Genomic DNA, 18,218 nt, shown 5'->3' on the forward strand with positions numbered 1-18,218 from the left:
TGGAAAACATGTTTTTTTCAAAACACATCAGTTAATAGTGCTACCCCAGCTGGGAAATTGACAATATGTCTAGCCCCATGTCAGATTTCAAAATTGAATATTAAAAAATCTGTTTGCTCTTTTGTGAAATGGATTTCAGTGCAGAATTCTGCTGGAGCAGCATTCATTTTGAAAAAAAAACAATTTTCCCATGACAGTATCCCTTTAAGTCTACTAGAAAATCATGTAAACATATAGGGACCCATTTACTTAGCTCGAGTGAAGGAATAGAATAAAAAAAACTTCGAATTTCAAATGTTTTTTTTGGCTACTTTGACCATCGAATGGGCTACTTCGACCATCGACTACGACTTCGACTTAGATTCGAACGATTCGAACTAAAAATCATTTGACTATTTGACCATTCGATAGTCGAAGTACTGTCTCTTTAAAAAAAAACTTTGACCCCCTAGTTCGCCACCTAAAACCTACCGAAGTCAATGTTAGGTCCCCATAGGCTTTGCAATCTTATTTTTGTCAAAGAAAAATCGTTTGATCGATGGACTAAAATCCTTCGAATGGAACGATTCGAAGGATTTAATCGTTCGGTCGAAGGATTTAATATTCGAAGTCGAAGGATTTAACTTCGACAGTCGAATATTGAGGGTTAATTAACCCTTGATATTCGACCATAAATTTGCCCCTAAATAAACCCAATAAGCTAATTTTGCTTCCAATAAGGATTAATCATATCTTAGTTAGAATCAAGTACAAGATAATGTTTTATTATTACAGAGAAAAAGGAAATAATTTTTCAAAATTTGGATTATTTCATTATAATAGAATCTATGGCAGAGTACCTTTCCGTAATTCTGAGTTTTCTGTATAATGGGTTTCCTGATAACGAATACCATACCTGTATTAGTATTATCTAAATTATGATTATTAACATGTATTTATGAAGCAGCAATGTATTTGTCAGCATTTTACAACAGAAGGTTATATGCATCAAACATAAATGGAATGCAAAGACTGATTGATTCAGACAAAAGTCAAGTCATTTTGCTAACTGATTTTCTGAAACAATTTGCCATTGTGTACAATTTGCAATTTTTTTAGTGTTTTTATTTATCTAGATTTTTGTTCAGCAGCTCACCAGTTTGGAATTTATCCTATCAACCAGGCAGTGATTTGAATGACAGTCTGGAAGATAAATAGTAGAGGGCCTGAATAGAAATATCATTAAAATCAACAATATCGATAAAATTGTAGCCGCAGAGAGCAATAATTTTTGGCTGCCAGATTTACTGGCCCTCAGCAGCCAGATGGCATTTTCAATTTCAAACTGGAAAGATGCAGAAAAGAAAGCCAATAGTAAAAAAACAACAATTAAAAAACAAATGTCAGATGTTGCATAGCACATTCTATAACATACTCAAAAGTCAACTGAAAGGTAAACTACCCCTTCAACATTTACTACTCTTGTTAGGCTTTGCATGGGCTCCTGGAGACCTTTTTTAGCAACTGCTGTATAGAAGCACCACGGGGCTCCTCCCAAGGGTGAAAGTGCTAATAATAAAGAATTGTGTGAGCCTTGTGGGCTCCTTTAGGCTATGGACACACATGCAGATATGTGAATCGATTTTGGCGTGTTTCGCGACATGGCTGACCGCAGCATAAATACACTATGGTAGTGTGCCATTGCTGGAGGTTGAAACCGATATCGTATTTACCCAGCGGTCGGATTTTTTAAAAAAATGTGACGTATAAAACGCTGCAGATATCCGCATGTGTGTCCGTAGCCTTAAAGGAGAAACAAACCCTACCCCCCACCCCACATAGACCTCCCTCTCCTCCCCCCCAGCCTAACTGCCCCCCTGGGGAAATGCCCCTAACTTTTTACTTACCCCTCGGTGTAGATTCAGGCATCGGAGATCACCGCAGCCATCTTCCAGGTCTTCAGTAAGGTGAGACGGAGATCATCGAAGCGGCGCATGCGCAATTGGAGCAATATAACGGTTTGCAATAACTGCGCATGCACCGAAATGGATGGAAATTGCCTAATTGCTGGAAGAAGACGCAAAGACTCGGAAGATGGTTGCGGTGAACTGCGATTCCTGAATCTGCAACGAGTGGTAAGTAAAAAGTTAGGCTGGGGGGGGAGGTGGGAGGGGGGGTCTACGTGGGGTGGGGGGGTAGGGGTTTTTCGGTAAAGGGTTTGTTTCTCCTTTAAGTCCTTGGAAGTTTGATAACCTCCTGTAACAACTCGGGAGGAGTATGTACTTTTGCTTACAGATGATTCTTGATAATAATGTCCTTTATTCAATATTCAGTTCCCATATCTTTTAAAGGGGTTGTTCACCTTCTAACACTTTTTTCACTTTAGTTGCTTTAATATAGCTCACCAGAAATAAATACTTTTTTCCATTACTTTCTATTTCTATTTGTGATAATTTTTCTAATATTGGAATAGTGAGAAAGTTAACTTTTTCACTTTCTTACATCTTTGTGAAGCAGCTCTGGGAGGGAGGTCACCAACTCTGTAAACTTATATTGATATATTAGTTGATTTCTTATCTTTGTCCCTGCTGAGCAAAATCCCTGAGTTTCATTAAAGGCAACTGTTAGAATTGATACAATAGTTGCTGATACTCCAGAGATGCTGCTGAGAAGTGTATCAACTAATGTAACAAATTCTGCAACTGGATTACATGGTAGTGTGTATTTGTTTTTTTACCATTTTACCAAAATTTAAAGGGCACCTGTTGGGCAAAAATATTATCCCCTACAAAAGGTGCAGGCTAATAGATCCCGCACTCCTATTGGGAGTAACAGCAGTTTCTTTAAAAACAATTGCCCCTCGCCAGCACTAGGACTGTTGTACCGGAGGGAGCTGTTCGGTGTGAGCAGCCATGTTGTAGCTAGCACATGCGTGTAATGCAAATAATTCACTCTGCCATGTAAAATGTAATTCCTAGCTCAACAAGTGTATATTTTTCTAGCTGTAATATCTGTGACAGGTTATTGTTTCTCCTACCCAATGTAACTGAAGTAGTCGCAGTGGGACATGGATTAAAGAGTGACTGAAGTTTATCAGAGCACGAGTCACATGACTAGGGGGCACTTGGGAAACTGACAATATGTTGAGCCCCATTCAAAATTAAATATCAAAAAAATCCACTTGCTCTTTTGAAAAACATTTGTATGCATTTTGAAAAAAAAACATGACAGTAGCCCTTTACGTTTAATGTTCCTGTCTCTGGTGTTTCAGTCTGGCAGCTCAGTAATCCAGGTGCAACAACATCGCTGCCTCCTGGTCAGTTCCTGTAACTATATTCAAAGATAGTCAAAGAGATATACTTTCAGAAAGAAAACAGAGAAATGTTCTGATATTGCTCTGTTTAGGAAAGAGATCAGAAGCCTCAGATGCCCTTTCCCATCTCCCTACAGAGCAGAGCAACATCAGAACACCTCTCTGTTTTCATTCTGAAGGTATATCTCTGATTGTCCTTGCCTGTACAGTTACAGGAACTGCCCAGCATATGGTGCTGTTGTTACTAAATTCATTATATTGGCAGTTAATAAAAACTTAAATAGCTCTGAAATGGAAAAAAATATATAAATTTCAAAAGTGCAAAGACAAGAAAATGTTTACTTATCCGTTAATACTTGAATAGAGTGGATTTTTGTTTCCTTTTTGGCAAATAACATAGGAACATACTGTAGTTATAGCAGTTATATATGTAGTTATACCCTACCCTAAAATAATGGCACACGGGGCTGTTCCTCGGCTTTAGCTCTTCACTTGCATTTTTTCTGCATGTGAAAACCCGATGCACTCCCATAGGCTCCTCCGTGTATCTGCAGTGACAGGCATAGCATTAGCCTGTGTGTAGTCATGCTGAGCAGGTTTTGAAATGGGAAAATAACCTCGCTATCTGACTTTGTTGTCCATGATAGTATTGTAAAGAGTAATCATGTCCCCTCGCAAGTTTCTTTATCTCCTGAGAAACAACCCCAACCTTGTCTACCCTTATAGTTTAAAACCTCCATCCCTTTTACCAGTTTAGATGCATGTCTCTGCACTCTCTGCAGCTCATTAATATCCTGGCTAAAGTCTGGAGCCCAAAGCTGCACTGAATATCCTGCAAATGTATTTGTAGTGATGTATAATTTGGTTTTGCTACTCTACTGTTAATAAAAAACAAGTGTGTTTTTTTAAAATATATCATACTGGGACAAAAATACCGAAATTCAGTAACGTCTGACTACTTTGGAATATATGTAATTAACAGATGTCAAAAACAGAATTCCTTTCATCCTGGTATTTTGAGTACTGAACAAAATATTATTCAATGTAACGGGGAAGGTATAATATACTTTATTAAGATCCTCCAGTTCATGGTGAGTCGTGAAATCCACAGATCCGTGCGTGCTCATTACAGAAAACAGTTACATTAATTCCCGAGCCCCTGCATAGACTTTTGTTTTGTGGAAACCTAACTGAAATATTGTGTCTGCCACTTTCATGCATTTGGTGTACTGTTTGAAAATGATGCCACTTTTTTGATCAAGACGTTTTTATTGATTAAAAAGAATCATTTTAAAGGCTTCCTAACCCTGGGAGAGATTCACAAAGGTGGATTGTAATTATAGTGTTATATTTTTGGTATTAAATTGTAGCTAAACGCTAATATGGACATGTCATTTTTATGAACTGTTATCTGCTCATGTTCAGCCAGTTTAGCATTTTTGAAGGTCTCTGCAATTACCTGTATGGAAAGATTAAAATGGCACCATTGAATTTTTCTTCCTGCATTCTGAACTGTAGTATACAAGTATTTCCCACTGAGAAAAAACATATCATAAATGAGGCATGTCTGTGGTGCTATAAATACTATGTTTCAGAAGGGCTCAGCAGTGTCTCTGTCTATAATTGAAGGTATTGTGCATATAGGATGAAGTAGAATGACTGTAGTGTATTTTGTGTATAGTGTGTGAATGAGAGGAGACTGTCACCATGTCTGCCTTGCTTTGTAATCATACCAGTAGTGCAGTAATTCTGAGGGAGGGTGTTTGACACTGCTCTAAGCCTGCATTGAATCTGCATTGAACCTGCATTGTATATAAATGTCATGGTGTTCTACTATATAAGTGGGAGGCAAAGGGTGGCACTGCTCCTGTCTGTTCTTTACTTGAATTAAGAATATTTAGCATGGGGCAATAGTGTGCCATCACCCTTAGCTCTCCTGTACAGTCTGTATTCATATAAAGCTCTGTCTGATGTAATTATTATGCTCTTAATTACCCTATAGTTTGTGGAAAGCGTTATAAGAACCGTCCTGGACTGAGTTACCATTACACACACACTCACCTGGCTGAGGAGGAGGGAGAAGAGAATGCTGAGAGATATCTCATCCCATTCCATAGGAAAAATAACCATAAACGTGAGTAATCTAGCAACCCACATGTCCTTATGGATTTGAGGCAAGGAAAGGCAGGTACTTTTGTGCCTGTGTATTAAATGTAGCTGAGAGGAAGGTACCCTGGTCTTTGTTTTTAAAAAGAAATTGAAATGGATGTTCCCTGTTCTGGAGATGGGTGATCGGATATCTAAGTATTAGGAGTAGAGTGGGTTACCTTTATATTCAAATAAGCTGGCAGGCAGATATCCAGGTGTCTATATTAGGAGAAAGTTAGAGTTAGGTGTCCTGATATCTGTGTATATGGATAAGGTTATACGTAGGTGTCCTCTTTTCTGTGAATGAGAAAGGTGCTTATTGTATACATTTAGAGGGTTTTTTACTAAAATCCAAATGTATCTCATTTTTTAAATAAAATAGGCCATAACCAAACTCCAATACCCGATTGCTCGATTGAATCGGTTCGGGTAAAACCAGAGTCGTACAACCCGAAAACCCGAGTCGTACAATTTTTTCACTGTTTCAAGGGGTTTTTCCCTGAATTGCTTAATTTGGTGAAACTTCAAAATAGGATCTCTGCCATTGATGTATACACAACCTCGGCAGGTCTGAGATGGCGGATTTTCAGATTTAGGCTTTTTGCAGCATCTGGCTTTAATAAATCAGAATTCAAGTTATAAAAAAAACCTTAAAAAATTTGAGTTTTGCACCAAAAAGCCAGACTAGATCAATTCAGGGTTTAGTAAATAACCCCCTTAATGTGTAGATCAGTGGCTTGATGTTAGTATACTGGAAGGAGATAAGGATGTAGGTTCCAGGGTTTGTGTATTAGGTGCCAGAGAATGTATATATGGAATGTGGTAAGTGGTCTATATCCAGGTATTAGTTAGGAGGGTGCACTCATGTCTGAGTATTAGGAGAAGGTAAGAGGGAGGTGTGCCTGATTCTGATGGTTTCAAAGAAGGTGACAAGTCGCTTTCTCATTGCTTATATCTATGAAAAGGATTTGAATTGTATGCATGGTAGGTGTCCTGTTGTCTATATTTTATTAGAAGATGAAAGGCAAGCTCCTGGTGTACTTTCCAATGACATGAGGTAGGTGTCCTGTCCTGATGCACGACATCCCTGTCCCTGTCCCCTGAGTATTATTACACAAGCACCAATTCACTTGAGATGTGGTAGTAGTGGGCTAAAGGTTTAGTGTTCTGGCATCTGTGTACCAGCAGCTGGTGAGACTGAACTTGGTGCTCTCAAGCGGAGAAGAGAGGTATGTTTTCAGCATCTCTGTGCCAGGCCGGGGCCTGTGGAATCCATCTCTTTCTATATATACATTTCGTAGTAGTACACTGTCTCCCATCCCCCATTTCTCTGTCTCTTTCTCTCTAATTGAAACAATAAATCAGGCCCAGAAATATTAGCCTGCACTGCATCTTTTTCAGCAGTACCTCGGATACAGACAGTTACCATGGAAACAGAGGCGTGACAGGGAATGGTTATCAGTTTAGGTGATGACGGCCCCCTCCCATGAAACTCCCCCTAAAATAATCACACCTTTGGAGCTTAACCCCTTTCATTCCTCAGTGACTGGCATTTGTTATAAAATTACTTTTCAGTAGAATCCAAGGACATTGAAGTTACAGATTTACATTTTCATTTCTTTTTTTCACCCCCTAGATTTCTACAAAGAACTCAACTGGGTCCCTGAAATGCAAACAAGGCACACAGGTAAGCACATAACCTTTCTAGCAACTCAGTCTTTGTACATAGACCTAACTACCTGAGGCTGTTTGCTCTAAAAAAAAGTTCAGCCCCACATTATAAGTAATCAGAAAATAATGTTTTCCCCTCATTTCTTATGGGCTGCCGGAGTTGCCCAAGAGTTGAGCATTATTGTGAGACCATAGTACTAGCATATCATTTCACAGGGTTTAGTGCTATTGAGGGGGTTTTGAAGAGTCTATTTATATTTATGGGGGACTAGGGCTGTGTAAAGAGAAAGGGCCACAGATGGTGCTTGGCAGTGATTTGCTGGGCTGGTGACATGTGCAACAAAAGGACTTTACCAAATTGTATAGGAATGTTTGCACTTAGGAGGGTTTATTTGGTATATATTGGAGGGGATGTTTGCTGACATGATTAAAGGGGATGTGAAGGCAAAAACATAAAATCACATTTTTACTTTATTTAATGAAAAAGAAAACTTATCTCCAACATACTTTAATTAAAACAGGTGTACCGTTTTTATAAGAAACCTGACTGTATGCAATGAAATTCCCCATTCTTTTTACTTGCTCTGACAGCTGCGGATATGAAACTTCAGACAGTCCCTAACTGCTATTCAGGGAAACATCATACTTTCAAACAGCAGGGGGTACCCCCCTCCACCTTTCTTCCCAGAACTCGAGCAGCTTTGTTTGTTTCCCTGTAGAACAGTTGGCGACTGTGTAGAGATTCGTATTGGATTTTATTTTTTGTCTTTACATCCCCTTTACTGTTTCCAACTCCAGTGGCAGGGACAATGATCATGGAGCCAAATTTAAACAGATAAAATAGGATTCTCATTGAAGGATTATTTTGCTGCAGCCACTGGTTTTGCAGAGTTGAAGAATGTTTGCATTAAACAATACAAAAACTACAAAATCCACATTAGATTACATGACAACACAGGACCCAGTGCAGTCTGCATATTCTGATTATTAATCAGTCTTGCTGTATCTGCTTCTACGGCAGATATTATTTGATGTGTGCTGTTTTGATAATTTATGACGATCCCTAAACTTAGTCTCCCAACAGAAGTCCAGACCACACTGAGCATGTGCATGGTCTTGGTCTTGCAATGATGATAAAATATGACTGCTGCTGTGGGGGGTAGTTTTTATGGAAGGATAAACAGCAGGAAGGGGAACCAGATTTGACCCAGGTCTAGTTGTCCCTTACATGATATTTAATTTATTATCTTTCAGTTAAGAAAGCTCCTGATGGCTCTGTCATTGCCAACGGTTATTGCGATTTCTGCCTAGGAGGTGCAAAGAAGACAGGCTGTCCAGAAGACCTCATTTCATGTGCAGACTGTGGGCGCTCTGGTAACTTGGGAGGGAAATGAAAAACAGTCAGATATGTGCAAATGGCAGGAATCATCTAGTACAATGATTGTGTGAGACTGATCCACCATGGGGGGCCCTGAGCAGTGGATAAGGGGCTCAGCCTGGTGAGATTTGGGTTTTCTCTCACATACTTTTGACTGCCCGGCTTCAAGGTTAATAAGGGTGGTATACATGGTCAAAATATATTTGCTGCCCTAGGTATTCTTAGAACTACGGGGCACATTTACTAAAGTGTGAAACTTCTCTTCACCTAACTTCACCCAAGTTCGCCTCACTTCACCAGGTGTGTTTTCACAACACATCTCCATATTTAATGAAAATCGTAAGTTTACTTTTTTCAAGAGAAATGTGGTGAATTTATATTATATTTCCCCATACAACACTTTGGCGAAAAGGGTAATGTTCACACTTAGATAAATCACTGGGTTTTCGCTAGAGAATTTACGCTGGAGAAACTACGCTAGTCTCTTTAGTAAATGTGCCCTTTTGTCTGATATCTGCAATCGTTATATAAGCAAAGGGAGCTCGGACTAAATGTTGGACTTTAAAGTGGGGCTTGAACCAAAGACATCAGAAAAACACTTATCTAGTGCTAATACATGCATGTACACATGAAATCCTATTCCTGCTGATTTACAAGTGTTAAACAATATGCCATTCACATGGTAATGACTCTCTGTTCATATGCAAATGTCTGTCATTATTCAAATAAGCCCTCCAGATGGAAGTGGGTTCATGCCTTTACCAAAAGAGGAAATCCGATTTCATCAGCACATTAACACTTTTGTATAAAGGTCTGTTTTAAAGACGGTTGCATGGCTAATGAGTTAAATTGGCAATCTCATGTAGGGGCAAATTGACTCAAAAGCGGGGACATGTTAAACAAGGTGGTGTTAGGCATATGTTGGAAATGAATGGTGTAAAGTTATTGGTTTGAAGCATGGGTTAATGGGCCATGTCTGTGTAGCAATTAAATCATCTAATATCAGGGACATATTTTATTTTGTATAGGGACCCTTAAAGTATAATATTAGAGGGAACTCAAAACAGTGACAGATTTAATGGGGTCACAGGACTACTACTGTGTAAGAACATGCTAAACTAATGATTCTGAGATGTTAAATGATCAGCATTATACTTTATGAGCAAAGTGGCATTAGGACAGTAATATGTTTAATGGGTAAAAGGAACAATCACTTGGAGAAGTAACCTAAAAGCAATGAGGTGGTGAATTACTTGTTGGAACTGTCCCACATAAAGAGGAAGTGACCAAAAAAGACGATGACATTTAATGCCTTGTAGCAGCTGTTCCAAATAGAGTAAAAATGACTAACTGCCTGTAGCATGAAAGCGGTTAAAGGCACAGTCCTACATAGATGTACAGAGACTCCCTGTGGGGACCGGTAAATGCAAACTGTCGTGATGACAATAACATCCTTGTAGGCTTCTCTGCTGTAACAAAACATCTATTTGCATTCCGCATCAGTACCTCATTCTCAGAATTTCTTTTTCAACCACCCCCCTTGGATCTGCAAATTATTTTTAGCTTGGTGAGATCTGGTAATGATGAGAGCAAACTGCAGCTGGCTTGGCTTCTTTAACTAGTGAATTTCAAGCACTCCCATTCTTTGGATAACTATATGTTACTAGGAGAGGGTTTGCTCACTAAATACCTGCCGTGTATTGTACTATATACCATGCTCTGGGTGGCTTCAGCACAGCAAACGTAGGAGTTTAGTATGATGTACAGAGCGTTTTCCAAGAATATTTGCAGTCCTTCTTTATTTTGTATGTATTTATTATGTGAAAAATAATTCTTAACCATCAACAATGGTTTAGTGGGTTTCTTTTAGTAATGACATTTCCTGTTTGTTTTTACAATGACATCAAGTTGCAACATACAAAAGTTAAATGTGAACTTTTCCTTTAAAGGTGAACTACCCCTTTAATAGTCAGTATAAGAGATTTGGAAATAATGTGGAGCAGGCACTCAAATGAAAGCAATATTCCATAAGGTAGTTGAAGCAATGTAAAAAGATTTATTGTGTCCTCAGCCTTACGCGTTTCGTGTTACAAACACAACAATTCTTCTTGTTGGAGACCCTCTTCATGTCTCATTATAAGAGATTTGGAATTTTGTTTCACTTCAAATAATTTCTTTAACTACAGAGCTTTTCCTTGATATTATTTATTTTCCTTTTTCTCTTAGGTCACCCCTCCTGTTTACAGTTCACAGTTAATATGACTGCGGCTGTCCGGACTTATCGTTGGCAGTGTATTGAGTGCAAATCCTGTATTCTGTGTGGAACATCGGAGAATGATGTGAGTTCACCTGTTGTGTGTATTGGCAGGAGCCAAAAAGAACCAATCAACAGCCCAGTAACTGCCCCAGAGATGATTTTTACCTTGAAATCTGGCCCATGCCTAACAACAATAAATTTGAATCTGCACTGAAGGCTGCACTTCTTAAACAATATTGTGAATATGATATATAATTCTCAAGGGTAGTATTTTAGTTTGCCAGTTTTTGAATCTCCAGCTGTTGCTCACAATATCCTCAGCCAGCTATTATGCTTACAGCATTATTAAGCAATACATTTCCATCGGGCTAAAGAAAGACATTGAGCATTGGAAGCAACAGTGCAACTGTAAAAAGTAAAACAGAACATTTTTACTCAAGTATGTTTTGACAGTACAGGTAATAATGCTATAATAGTTAGACGTATGCATACAGAGACTGCATTTGTGTATTCTGTAATCTTTTAATCTACCAAATATTGTTACTTTGACTGGATATTAGGTGCTGTTCATATATAAATCATTATTGTTTATGGCACCCTATTGATACATCACAAGTGTAAAGTATTGTTCCAATAAACAAACACATTTTTTTCAGCCTTTAATGCAGGAACTTCCATCCATATTATGTCCACATTATGTTTTTACATCTATTATAATATTGCCTTTTATAATAATGCTACTTATAACTTTGCCATAAAGTATTTGCACAATGCTGTTACATTACCTGTCTGATGCCCCATGTTCCTCTATGAGGGGGCTGCCATATTTGTGCTGCAGGAGTCCGTTAGCTTTAGAATCTTTAACTGACAGGCTGAGATGGGACAGTCAAGTTGGCAAAACAATCAGGTTTAGAAACTTCAACTAACAATAACTTAGATATACAAACCTCTCAGCAAATAATTATCAACATGACCAATAGCTAACTTTTAATATACTTTCATATTTATTTTAATAAGTCGTTTTTTAGTGTCGGTATCACTTTAAAATCTAAATTTCATTAGAATTAAAATCTAATTTTCCCATGGCTCTTGTTCTAGGATCAACTTTTATTCTGTGATGACTGTGACCGAGGATATCACATGTACTGCTTGAGCCCCCCAATGTCTGAGCCTCCAGAAGGTATGTGTGCAAAGGGACCAAAGTAATATGTAACAGTAGAATATAGATGTAAAGATCCTCTTCTGAGAGCTTGATTTACAAACTTACGTGCAAAATTGCATCAGTGAGGTTACCCTATTCACTAGTCCGCTTTCATTTTCTAATATGTTCAAAGCTAGTTCCTGGTGCTTGCATTTGGCAGCAGCCCTTGTGCAATTGTAGCTATATTTGTATATCAGCTTAGGTGTATATACAGGTACTATACAGGGGCTGGTGATATTTTAGGATAACAGGGGTGTTGGCGGGGAGCTTTTCGAATCATTGCATTTGTAGGCATTGCAATATTAATCTGTAAACTGCATCTGACATCTGTGCCATTAAGATGGTCCGTGCTGTAAATATTTCATCCCTTTTTGATTTCTTAAAGGAAAACTATACCCCCAAAATGAATACTTAAGCAACAGATAGTTTATATCAAATTGAATGACATATTAAAGACTCTTACCAAACTGGAATATATATTTACATAAATATTGCCCTTTTACATCTCTTGCCTTGAACCACCATTTCGTGACTGTATCTGTGCTGCCTCAGAGATCACCTGACCAGAAATACTACAACACTAACTGTAACAGGAAGAAGTGAGGAAGCAAAAGGCATAACTCTGTCTTTTAATTGGCTCATGTGACCTTACATGTGGTTTGTATGTGTGCACAATGAATCTTACGATCTCAGGGGGCGGCCCTTATTTTTTAAAATGGCAATTTTCTATTTATGATTACCCAATGGCACATACTACTAAAAAAGCATATTATTATGATAATGGTTCATTTACATGAAGCAGGGTTTTACACATGAGCTGTTTTACTCAGTATCTTTTAATAGAGACCTACATTGTTTGGGGGGTATAGTTTTCCTTTAATGAGTTAGCACAAAGCACATTCTTCCTGTGGGGACACCCTTCAGCTTTCCCTCCCTGGAGTGTGAATGTTTCCGTATGTAGAAATGTGCCTGTAATTATATTAATCTATGTAAGTATTTGTTTATGTACAGAGCATGTGTCAGAACAAGAAGTTAAGCCACATAAATCAATAGAGAAGAAGCACAGGCTAGTGTTTCTGCCCAGAGGCTAATAAATTCATTCCCCTGGGACAAATCCTTCACTGTCTCTCTGTTTATCCCTATCCTATAAAACCACACAGGGCCATGACAGGGTGAGAAGCATCCGACCACAGGCTGCTGGATAAATTGCCTTTTTTATGATGTTCAAACACCACTTTAGGATGTCACATTTTAAGACTGCTTTCCTGCTCTTTTATGGCTACTCTATTAACCTTACATAGAATAGATAGATGCTTGAGTTTTATAGTGGAAATCATTACAAATATATTTATATTTTATATATATATATATATATATATATATATTGTATTTTAAATATATTGTCTTAGTTAATCCTTACTCTGTCAAAATCTGCATTAGTGTGCACATTCTATTCTGTATTGTGTGACCAATTATAGGTCTTGTATGCTGCACTGTATCACCACATAGCGTCTCCTGGTCAGTGACTCTACTGATGGCTATAACTTTCTCACTCTCCATGCTTTCTGTACCAAACGTCTGCATGAAGCATAATCAACCCTTTCGTATATGGCTTCTAAAGGGCTCTCTACATTTATATTTGGGCGAGTTACAACATGGTATTTATTAACGGCCCTGCTGATTGCCCAAGAGGGTATAGCCAAGTGTTACATTTACATGCTGTGCCATATAATAAATTAGACCCAGGGTCTCTAACTGATAACAGTGCTGCAATGTACCATAGTGTCACTGAAGGACAAGTTAGCAGTATGGAATTTATGTCTGTACTTATTCAGAACTGTCAGCCCTCCTGGATATTCTGGCACTCACGCAAGACATGGTTGAGGTGTAATGAGGCATAGTTTTTTTTTCTTTTAAGTATCATTATCATATTATTATATTATCTTATTATAAGTATACCAACATATATAGAGAACAAACAAGCAGATCAACCAATCAGTAGCTAACATTTACCGGCAAGCCACTTGAAAGCGAAAATCTACTCGGTTGCTATGGTTTTACAAGGGCTGGTCAAACTCTGTACTCTGCATTAAATCTCCCCCCCCAGTAAATAGTACAAAGAAGGAGAGCAGAGCCTAGTGAAGCATAATGCTAGGATACACACTTTAGAGAATAGAGCCCAATGCACTCCCCAGACCTGCTCCTGTGCCCATACCCACTTTTGTACCCACCATTCCCCTTACAACGGATCATGCTGTTAACTGAACTCAGGCGGATTGGAGTGGTCCATTTTTTTTTTGCGGTCTGAAAAAACACCAAGTGTGAAGTACAGGTATGGGATCCGTTATCCAGAAACCTGTTATCCAGAAAGTTCAGAATTATGGGAAGGCTGTCTCCCATAGACTCCATTTAATCCAAATAATTGAGATTTTTTTAAATGATTTCCTTTTTCTCTGTAATAATAAAACAGTACCTTGTACTTGATCCAAACTAAGATATAATTAATCCTTATTGGAAGCAAAACCAGCCTATTGGGTTTATTTAATGTTTACATGATTTTCTAGTAGACTTAAGGTATGAAGATCCAAATAATGGAAAAATCCATTATCCAGGTCCCAAGCATTTTGGATCACAGGTCCTATACCTGTATTAATTGTGCAAACACAGACAGTGAAGGAAGAGAGAGAAGTGCAGACGAGCTGGAGACTGAGAATATACAGAGCACCTGTTTAATATAGTGAGGGATAAGAAGTATTATAAGGAAATTGGTTTAGGAGGGAAAAATCTCAAGACAATGGTATAACATTAATGGGAATATGAAAAAGAAACCAAATGAAAAGTATGGAAATGGGGACTCTCAGGCAAGATGGATAGTGCTGAGGGAAAATGGATCCCTGGACATTCATTTACTCAGCCTGTTGGTGTGCTTTCTCACATTACGTTGAACAGTACAGTTATCTGATTTAAAGATCAGGAAAGTCAGAGGCACTTTTAATAAATGCAGGTTGCTGAGCTGCTCTTATTGCAGACTGATAGGATTTACACGAAACGCAATAAGGACATTCATTCTAGCTGGATTCTCTAGTAGCACTCCAGTCCCCTTAATATTTCATGTGATCTGGAAACCTTAATCTGCTTCCTTCTATTAAAATAAAACTGAGGAGCAATGTTCTAAACTGAAATGCATGGCTTTCTTGCAGGAAGTTGGAGTTGTCATTTGTGCCTGAGACAACTGAAGGAGAAAGCATCAGCTTACATAACCCTGACCTAGAGGGACGCAGAGCTATGAGAACAAAGAACCTTTCATTGCGTCCCCCAGCCTGGCCCTCTTCAGTACCAGAATTCCCTGCTTCTTTCACATCAAGACTGTTCTCCTGGCCCCTCTTCAAGCCAACGTGGGTTCAGACTAGCTTTCATAGCTCAGCCATTTAAGTGTTGAAATGATATAGACCTCTCTGTTTCTTTTCTTTTTTGAGATAAGATGTCACTATCTTTCCTTTGTAATAGATGCATAAACATAGTTACAGGGATATCCTCCATATTGTTGCCTTGTAGGGACCCCAAATGCCTCCCTCCAAATCACACATTCTGCAAAGTGAAAAGGAAAAACTTACCTTTAGCTAATATTAAAAGGAATACATTCCCTTACTAGAAGTACAGCTATTTAGAAAGAGTGTATCACATTGTATGTGCAGTATATTCTTTCACTGCAAACTTGCATCCATACAAAAATGGGAGCCGCCATATTGCTTATCCCTGCTTAGTTGAGGTATTCACCATAGACAATAGAAGCCACAGTTGGGCCAATAATAGTTCACACTGCTGCATTTGTCTCTGGAGAATCTTTCATTTACTTTAGTGAAAGGATGCAATATGTTAACTATCACAAGGTTCTTTGTATTCACATATAATGGGTTCCCTGCTATAACCTGAAAAATAACCCTACTGTTAAATACAGACTGTTTTCCCTTTCATTTATATGAATATATTTTATTGTACAGTCCGCCTATTATTTCACTTGTATTTATTTATTTTTTTGCATTGTTTCTGCCTAGTCGAAGCATTCCAGGTACCCTGGGTGTTCCCTTTCTTGTCCTCTTTCCTGTTCTCCTCAATGCTTCATTCATTGTCATTTCTTTCCTTCTATACATTTTCTACCATGGTTATTGCTGGCTATTTCTTTCCTATTTCCAATTTCCCAAACTGCTGCAAAAACAAGTAGCGATCACTGTCTTCCAACAATTTGTTTGCTGATAAGGAGTCATTTGCATTGGAACCATGTCTAAGAAGCATGTGAATATGATTGCAAATAATAGGGTTATATTGGAGCATCACATAGAGTTATACACACATGGCTGCAAACACTATTTACACAACTAGTACTGGCCGGTATAAAGTACAAGGATCATTGTAGATTGTGATGTAGTTGATATACTGGATCATAGTGCATCCATCATCATGTATCAAGGTGTCTCATCATGGAGGTTTCTGTAGCTCCAATGTAACAGCCCCGGGATACATGAGCCTGTTTTTTAGAAATTTCTGCCTCTATTTTTCTCACTTTCAGTACTCTGCTTTCTTTCCTTCTGTTTGGTACCAGCAGGAAGTGTTAAAGGTTCACTATCGCAAAACAAATACAGTTCTACTATAAACTATGATTTGCTATTATATGAAACAGATATATTTTAATTGTTTGTAAAGCAGCAGCAATTCTAGCTAAACGTATTCTGCACTGCCAAGGTTGATAGAATAATATAATAATAAGAAATGAGTAAGTAGGGAAGTGTATTAGGGTGTTAGATGCACAGATAAACCAAACAATGGCAGCCAATTCTTTGATACCAGCTGAACAATTTTAAGGGGTGGTTCAGCTTTAAGTTAACTTTGCCATCTTCTTCTGACTCTTTCCAGCTTTTAAATGGGGGTCACTGGCCCTATCTAATAAAAAAGATCTCTGCAAGGCTACAAATGCATTATTTCTTTTTTTTTTTCATTACTCATCTTTCTATTCGGGCCCTCTCATTTTCATATTTCAGTCTCCCATTCAAATCTAGGCATGGTTGCTAGGGTTTATTTGGACCCTTGCAACCAGATTGCAGAAATTGCAGACTGCAGAGCTGCTGAATAAAAAGCTAAATAACTCAAAAACCACAAATGTTAAAAAATTAAATCCAACTGCAGATTGTCTCAGACTATCACTCTTTATCTCATACTAAATGTACCCTTTAAACCATGTGCACAAAAATGTCCCTCTTAATTCATAATGTAGGCAGGATGATTGTATTAGCAATAATCTGTGTTTGCACTGCCCCCTTTCTCTTACTTCCCAATTTTCTTTTTCTCATTCCTTGTTCCTTCTCATATCATTTTGCCATTCTCTTCCCTATATGCCACTCATCATTTGAAGCACAGTTGAGGAGCACTGAGATGTCTGGGATCAGTTTGTAAGGGAGGTGAGGCTTATCTGTCTGTATTCTATCAATGTCAAGTTCAATTATGTATGTTTCTTCACTGATACTGACATCCCAATGTTATATTGTGTTTTTACCTTTTTTTACTTTATAAGGGAAAATAGTTTCCTTGGTACAATTAACAGGGGTTACCTGTGAACAGTCTAGCAATATGTTGGGAGTCAGATTTGTAATACCATTGGCTACTGTACCAACATTCTCTAAGAGATGCAAAATAGCCTTTACTACCCTTACATGGTACTTACTTGAACTTTTAGAGCAGGCTCACAACAGAAGGTATCTCCATTTCACACCAATACTTTGTCAGAACTAGACACATGGGGTGTTTCAACCACTACTATAATCAGGCTGAACAAATGGTAGATCACCTGTATCTGCGTTTCCACATAAGGGGTCTTTGAGGTCAAATCATTCTTTCAGTAAATTTCCAACCTGCTTTCTAGGTGAACTTTCATTTGAAAAATGCTTGAAAGCAGCAAACTTAAAATAGCCTATTTACCCTTAGCAAATCAGTCCCTTTTTACATCTTCTTTGACTCCTGCGCTAACATGTGTTCACCAGCAAGCATGGATACAATATTGCACAATGCTTTTGTAATGTTAGCCCTGTATGGGGTGTTTGTGCTTATCTGCACTCCCTACTCTACAGGAAAGTCTCCTAAAAAAGACGGAGCTGTAGAGAAGTGTGAGGCTCATGTCCAGTGGAGGAGCATAGGATTTTCTGGGGGTTGTGGTGGAGGGGACAAGGTATCTGTACCCTCACTGTGGGGGACTGCAAGAAACCGGGCTTAGTAAGACAAG

General features: G+C 38.3%; 1 protein-coding gene across 2 annotated transcripts in view; it reads left to right on the plus strand.

Moving 5' to 3' along the window:
* Positions 1–15,484, plus strand: part of dpf1.L (double PHD fingers 1 L homeolog) — a 63,096-nt gene extending 47,612 nt beyond the window's left edge. For both annotated transcript variants that reach the window (XM_018230214.2, XM_018230215.2), the window contains exons 7-12: positions 5,295–5,426; positions 7,077–7,127; positions 8,366–8,485; positions 10,716–10,828; positions 11,845–11,926; positions 15,148–15,484. In XM_018230214.2, the coding sequence (XP_018085703.1) occupies positions 5,295–5,426; positions 7,077–7,127; positions 8,366–8,485; positions 10,716–10,828; positions 11,845–11,926; positions 15,148–15,218 (569 nt within the window). In that variant the 3' untranslated portion in view covers positions 15,219–15,484. The remainder of the gene's footprint in view (positions 1–5,294; positions 5,427–7,076; positions 7,128–8,365; positions 8,486–10,715; positions 10,829–11,844; positions 11,927–15,147) is intronic.
* Positions 15,485–18,218: the final 2,734 nt, after the last annotated feature.

This window comes from Xenopus laevis, chromosome 8L (genome assembly GCF_017654675.1).
Source record: "Xenopus laevis strain J_2021 chromosome 8L, Xenopus_laevis_v10.1, whole genome shotgun sequence".
Classification (NCBI taxonomy): domain Eukaryota; kingdom Metazoa; phylum Chordata; class Amphibia; order Anura; family Pipidae; genus Xenopus; species Xenopus laevis.